Source organism: Chrysochloris asiatica, unplaced genomic scaffold (assembly GCF_000296735.1).
Source record: "Chrysochloris asiatica unplaced genomic scaffold, ChrAsi1.0 scaffold00007, whole genome shotgun sequence".
In the NCBI taxonomy this organism is placed as follows: Eukaryota; Metazoa; Chordata; class Mammalia; order Afrosoricida; family Chrysochloridae; genus Chrysochloris; species Chrysochloris asiatica.
This window is the reverse complement of record NW_006408525.1, coordinates 31,392,776-31,400,012: the sequence shown is the minus strand read 5'-3', so window position 1 is coordinate 31,400,012 and position 7,237 is coordinate 31,392,776. Positions and strand designations below refer to the sequence as shown.

The window sequence follows — 7,237 nt, the reverse complement described above, 5'->3', positions numbered from 1 at the left end:
TCACATAATTCACAATAAAACATTTTTTAAAAACCACATGGCATTAGAAAGAAAAAAAGGTGTGTGATAAATGCTGGTCAAATTGAAGAGAAATCTGTAATGGATTCATTCAAACACTGGAGTCTTCAGACCTGCTCAGCACTAGCTGTCTGTCTGCAGAGCACTGTTTAAAGTGCTAAGTGTAAGGCCTTTGGGAAAATGAAGAGACATGCCACCTTCCTGAGAGAAGCGCATTTGTCAACAAGATGTAAAACCCACTGTGTATTTGAGCAGCAGAGAAAAGGAGGTTTCGCTCCTTTGTGAGGTTGAAACTGGCCTGGGAGTGGTGAAAGCAGCTGTACCCAGCAACACAGTGTGGTGGTCAGGAGCTGGAAGAGAGGCCGGCTGGCTCAGATCAGAGCTAGTAGGAACTTGTATCTCTCTGCAGTCCACTGTCGGGGGCTGGCCTTTCTCTGTCCCAGGTTTCACACCCCACCCGACTTCCTCACCTGCTGTGTAATCTTATACAAGCTATTTCCCCATCTCAGGGCTTCTGGTTTTTCATCTGTAAAGTGGGGATAAAAATAAAACATGACTTCATAGGGTTGATATGGGGATTGCCGTACTTTAGGGTTGATGAACATGTGAAGTAGAAAGTACTGGATCAGGGTTAGTTGTTTCCCCTTCATTTGTTTAGCAAACTTTTCTTGCCTACTCTGGAGCATAACCCATTGCCCTCAAGTCAATTCCGACTTCTTGGGACCCTGTCAGCCAGAGTAGAACTGTCCCCTTAGGCTTTCCAGGCTGCAGATCTTCACAGAAACAGATGGTGATGATCGTTCCCCTCCCTCAGAGCAGCTGCTGGATTCAAACTACTGATGTTCGGTTCGTAGCCAAGTGCTTCAGTACTGTGCTCCCTGGACTTCTTGCGTGGAGACACAGACCTCGCTGCCCTTGGTCAGTCTCCGTCTAATTGGAGAGAGAAACTAATGACATGACTAAAAGAACAAAAATAGTTTTGCTTTGGGGGAAGCCAAGTGAAGGAACATTAGAGCAAGCTGTGTTAGTAAAGAGTCAGAGGAATCTTTAGAAGGAGCCAAGTCAGAGTTTTTCCTGCGTAGGATGTGTGAGTAGTGATACAGAAGCAGGAATGAACCCCACTTATGCAGCAGGGTCTCTGGGGGAATGGCAAGTCTGAAAAGCTCATCTTCCTCTGTGAACAGAAGCCAGTCCAGAGCTTTGCTTTTCCTTCTCTTAGGTTCCTTTGAGTTTTGCACTCTTCTCCTGGCTCGACTTCAGTCAGAAGGGACTCCAGGAGGTGAGCAGCAAGCACAAGTTAATCAAGGCCCTGCGTTTCTTTCACAGGACTCTGACACCACCATACCAATGGACGAATCTCTGCAGTTTAACTCCTCCCTCCAGAAAGTCCACCACGGCATGGATGACCTCATTGGAGGAGGCCACAGTATTCTGGAGGGACTGAGGGCCCAGAGACTGACGTTGAAGGTGGGCTCCCTGTTGAGGACAGGAAGTAGGCCTTTTGTTTTGGCCTCCTCCAACAGATTGTGTCTATGTTTACATTTTAATTATGTATCCTCAAGTTGTGATGTTGTGATGGCGAGCCCATTGACTTTGGGGTCCTCCATGTTGGAACTGGATTATTATGAACCCAAACGTAACCAGACCCCTTTTGCAGTAATGTTTCTTGTGCTGAAATGAACTACCTTAGCGCTTCTGTTGGTATTCAGGTCTTTTTCCATTTACTGAACCTATGATCATGGAAGTAACTGTGACTATGAGGAAAAGCTATCATAGAAAGGCTATCATAGAATCTGTTTCCGAAGAATGAAAATCGGCCTGTGCTTTGGTGCCTCACTGAGGCGGTGGACCACCTCATAACAGACTTTGTACTTTACTAATAGTCTCTGAAGGAGCTCTGGTAGCGTAGTGGTTATGAATCGGGCTGCTAATCTCATTGTCAGCAGTTTGAAACTATCAGCTGTTCCACAGGAGAAAGATCAGGCTTTCTGCTCCTGTAAAAGATTTATAGCCTCGGAAACCCTATGCAGGGTCACTCTGAGTCAGAACCGACTCCACGGCACATCACAACAACAATAGTCTCTGGGCCTGGAGCCCTCGGGCTGCCCTGGTTGACTCACAACATAGGTTCTAGAGCACACGGAGGTTGTATCGACTCTTCCATCTCTGCTGGCACAGGTATTCCCAGAAGCCCTGCCTGTTGGCACTGCTGAGACTCAGCCCTGGGAGTGGTTTACAGAAACATTTCACAGACTCTACTGTCAATTATGACGGTTCAGCCTCAGCCCTTTTCCTGGAGCAGCCCTGATGGATAATGGGGTGTGGGCTGCGCCTGTTATCAGGGTGTGGTCCCCTGTGAATGGAGCACCCCAGTCACTGCACTGTGAGGAACAGTCACGCGGAAGTCTGAGCTTATCTTCGTTTTTGTTGGATCACCCTGAGCCTGTCAGCTCCGCTGGACCTCAGGACAGTTCTGAGCAGTCCCTGCCAACTGTACCAAGGAGAGGGTCAGGCAAGGGAGGGGATGCTGCCCTCCACTGACAGTCCAGTGCAGCGGGTGGCCACCCTTTCAGAACAGCTGCCTACAGTAATCTAAATGGGTATATGTTGGCATATCCATTTAGATATGCCCTCCTCCCCATAGCACAGAAAACCAGTAGGATTCCCTTTAGGACCAGACTGCCCGTCACACTTAAATAGCCCCGGTATAGCAAAATGCCGAAGCCACCCATCACCCAGGAGTCCAAGCAGCATCGGCTATTGCTACTGTTACCCAGGGCGTGTGCTGGGGGCTCATCCGGGTGCTTCAGGTTGGAAATTTAAGATACCTAATTCAGTTATCGCCACATACCTCCAACTACCTGATTTTTGTCTTTTTGTCTCTTGATTCTCCCCACTCCTTTGCAACCCCACTTCTGCTGGGAATTTCCTGCCTAACCCATTGGAAAGGAACTTAGGGGCGTAATCTGATAAGGCCCAACTTATGGTTGAAAATGAATGCGTTTTTTCTTTTCCAATTTATGATGATTTTTCAGATGATCCTAGAAGTTTGAGCCTTGGACCACATACAACTATGAAATAATCCGTGTTTTAATTCAGAGCTAAACAGAATCTTTAGCAAAACAATAGCCTTTACTGCCGCATCTCCACTGTCTCCTCTGGCAACAACCAAGGTTAAGTTGAGAGAGCTTTCTCAATGAGGCTTGTTCCTCGCTGGGCAGAACACTGTGACACTTCGTGGTGTTGTCTTCTCTGGCCTCTACCCCCACTTGATCATTAACATGTGTTCGTTAAAGGAATGGATATTGGGGCAGTTGGCTAGTGCCGCTGGTGGTGTGCTAGTCTAAGCAGGTAACTTGGGGTCCGTCAGCAGTCATTTGTATTTGTTACTTCATAAGAACTTGAAAATGAGAAAGTCACATAAGGGAGGGCAGGCTCGATGGTTTGGGAATAGAACAGCCGTTTGTCTTGGTGGTTGGGTGGTGATGTTTATTGAAAGGAGTTTTAGGTCACTGTGTTGGTGTCTGTCTTCCCCACTCCAAACCCCATAAGTGGGGACACACGTGGCACTCAGTAGACTCCCCGAGCATAGAATCACTCTGCCAAGTGAACATGTTGATATCAAGGATTATTGGAGTTAGGGAGCAGCGAGAAAGTTTTTAGATACTATATTTTGTTGTAAAGATTCTAATTAAAAATTTTACTGAGGTATTGTTTCTATGAAGTGCCCAGATCTTATTTGTATAGTTCAGTAGATTTTGACAAACGCATGTACCTTTTTAACCTACCCTCCTGTCAATATACAGCACATTCTAGTTAGCCCCGAAAGACCCTCCCATCCCCTTCCCACTCAACTGACCACACACACGCATGTGCGTACGCAGGCTAACGCTTTTGATTTGTTTGACCCTAGATTAGTTTTGCCTGTTACTGAACTTCATCGATAAGTGGAGTCTTACTACTCCTTGTATGTGACTGTTTCCTGTTCAGTCATGTTGCAGAAACTAGGAAGCGGCAAACCATTCCTCCCACAGTTCTCTCTCCTCACTGGTTCATAATCCACTGCAGTGGTCACACAGAACTGACACCATACTTAGAGTTATGGGGTCTCATAGGGAAGCGAACAGGTTACCATTTGGGGTCAGAAATACACCAGGCACAGTTGTTCCAGTTCGTTGTTGATAAATGTCCATAGGACACACACTTCACCATAAACTGCAGCCTGAAGGCTCTCAGCTCTAGGTCCATGGGTGAGCAAACCTAGCTCCTCCACTGAAGTGCCTGGAGACCCCCATTCTACAAGGAAGCTTCCTGCTCAGAATCACTCAGCTTTACTTGCTCCTTGGGTGGGAAGCCCACTGCTCTGTTGCATTCTCTGACTCTCGGTTCTGCTGCTCCTCTGCCACTCCTCTGGTGTCACAGCTTTCCGTTTCTGGGTCCAGGGTGTTCAATGCACAGGGATCTCAGGTTCCAAAGGACATGCTCCACTCCTGGCTGTTCTTTGATGGTGGTGAGATTCCCTACTACCACTAGCATGGGTGCATTTTAGACCCGTGCTAGTGTTCCAAGTGTTTACAATGACAATGAACTCTGCTGAATCATGTCATCCTGTCAGTATTGGATGGACCCAGCTGTTTGGTGGGAGTTACAGATTATAGTGAGAAGAAACAGTCATAAATCCACTACATGACACATGTGTGTAAGGTGCATCCTTCTGTTCTGCTGCATATTTGGGAGTGTGCTGGTAATGGGATCATTTTTCTTGCCAAGGACCGTTTAATGGTGCCGAGGATTCCATAATTGGTGTCTCCAGACTCTTGTGGATGGGCACCTGGATTGTGCCCAGTTTCTGGATATTCTGTTTTAGGAGTTTTATTAAAGTTTCAACTTTCGTGTTTGAGTCTATGATCCATCTCTTAAGTTTTGTGTATCTATGACTCAAGGCTCATCTTCCCTCCACAACCCTTCCGCCCTCCCCCCCCAACACACACATATACACGAGGAAGCTTCTAAACATTCATGGAAACTTATCCTTTCATTCTGATTTTCCACGAGCTTTTTTGAAGTCCCCTCGCATATGTATATGATGCTGACCTGGGTCATATGATCATAAAGCCAGTTGTTACAGCATAATTTGTGAGGAAAACTTTTGTTTTCCTCTTAAATTTGCTCTGGCACTTTGTTTGCAGGTCAGTTGTCCTTTGAGAGTGGGTGTGTGTCTGTGTGGGGCTGCCTTGTCTGTGCTTTGTACACGGCCAAGAGAATGCCTGGAGGGAAAGCCCCACCTCATGGCACTGTGCTCCCACCCATGGCGAGAGGAGCTGATCTTGGTTCTCCTCTTCTCGTCCTTCCCAGGGGACTCAGAAGAAGATCCTCGACATTGCCAACATGCTGGGCTTGTCCAACACGGTGATGCGACTCATTGAGAAGCGGGCTTTCCAGGACAAGTACTTCATGATCGGCGGCATGCTGCTCACCTGCGTGGTCATGTTCCTCGTGGTGCAGTACCTGACCTGAGCACGTCCTGCTCAGCAGCTGGACAGCATCCCCATGGTGTGAATGAGTGTGTGAGTGTGTGTCTGTGTGCAAGACGGGGCCAAGAGGCTGCCTGTTGCAATGTTTGTCTATCCTAACTGTGAAGACCACTACGAGGGAATTGTCATCTGTCACCTAGAGGAAATGTTAAACATGCTCAGTTTTCTGTGACATTGTGGAGAGGACGCATCCTACCAAGATGCAGAATGTATAGAAGACCTGCTTCTCTCCCCCTCCCCGTCTCCCATCTCTGCCCTCACCCCTACCAGTGGGGAAGAGAAAGGAGGAGGAAAGGCCTGGACAAGAATGGTTCAAGTAGTTTGTCCACATGGCGAATGCCCCCTGGGAAAGTTCCTGAGGAGCCTTGCAGACAGAACTGTGCCCACTCTGCCATTCTCTAGCTTTTTCTGGCCCCTAACTGATAGATGGGTGAGCTGGAGTGAAGGAGGGGAAAGAGGCCTTTAGGGTGCCCCGTTATAATGAGCCCTTTACATGTGCATTTGCCCAGCCACCCTCCCTCACTCCCAAATGACATGCAAACAACTTGCTCTTGACACTTGTCACCCTTCCCTACCCAGGGGAAACAAAGGCAGTGAAACTTGCTGATAAGGAGTAAGATTTTCCACATTACAGCCATTAGGTGTTTTTCTTTCTAAAGCAAAGCTGGTGTTATTCCAAGACTTCTGTCTGGAAGCTCAAGACCCGGTCGCTGGTCACTGGGTTTTCCTGCTCTAATGGTGGGCCAGTGAAGTTCGGTGTGTACAGCCTGGTGCCCACACCCAGATGTGTGGGGGTGGGATGGTGCCCCATAGGAGGAGCTGTGAGCAAAGGTTGGTGATTTGCCAGTGACTGGGGGCTCACTTCTCTTCCTTGAATAATATTCGCAATTGCCAGCCAAACCCTCATTCTGCCCATTCAGTGTGGGCAGACCGCTCCCTGTTTATGTCCCTGGTGTGTGTGTGTCCTTGTGGCTGTTTGCAGGGACCAGGACCTTTTCCTTCTCTGGTCACCCGTGGCTTAAGGCTGTATGTTATGGAATTTACTATAAAATCTAGTCTGTCTAACTTACGTATTAGTCTCTGAAAGTCCCAAAAGACCTGGTTAGCATATTTTTTTCATCTGTCTTAGGCCCTGCCAACCTACCCTTCTAGGATAGGTAACCTCATGGCAAGATAAAAAGTAACACTCAGAATTCTCCAGAAGAACTGGAGACCTGGTCAGTATTTACCCCATTTTTGATTGTCTTCCCTCCCTTGACTCCCTGTCTTTGTACCTGTCTCTTGGACTCCTGTTCCACCACCTATATATGACTTCCCCTGTTTCTGTGACATTGGTCTGTGGCATGGCTCCCCCTTTGGTGAACTTCTTGTAATTTTCTTGGCATTTTTTTGTTGTTGTTTTTCTTTTAAATGTTTTATTGTGAATTATGTGATAGTTTACATGGGAGAACATCAGCTGTACATTCATCCTGTTGTTTCATTGCCATGGTTACAATCCCCTCCATGGATCATCAACCAACCCAAGGGTATACCCTGCAAGCCGGCCCCCCCCATCCCCCACCCCCACCCCCTCGGTCATCAGTTCGCTGCCATGGAGTTCCAGTGGGCATTTCCTCGGTACTGATGTCATACTGATGTCACACTTTGAGTCACATGGGATCTTGGTTGCTTCCAGCCTCTGCTCT

At 47.6% G+C, this 7,237-nt stretch overlaps 1 protein-coding gene across 1 annotated transcript in view; it reads left to right on the top strand.

The window, feature by feature from the left end:
- Positions 1 to 5,661, top strand: part of GOSR2 (golgi SNAP receptor complex member 2) — a 19,099-nt gene extending 13,438 nt beyond the window's left edge. The window contains exons 5-6 of the mRNA XM_006833527.1: positions 1,345 to 1,485; positions 5,374 to 5,661. Coding sequence (XP_006833590.1) covers positions 1,345 to 1,485; positions 5,374 to 5,535 — 303 coding nt within the window. The 3' untranslated portion in view covers positions 5,536 to 5,661. The remainder of the gene's footprint in view (positions 1 to 1,344; positions 1,486 to 5,373) is intronic.
- The last annotated feature ends 1,576 nt before the right edge of the window (positions 5,662 to 7,237 follow it).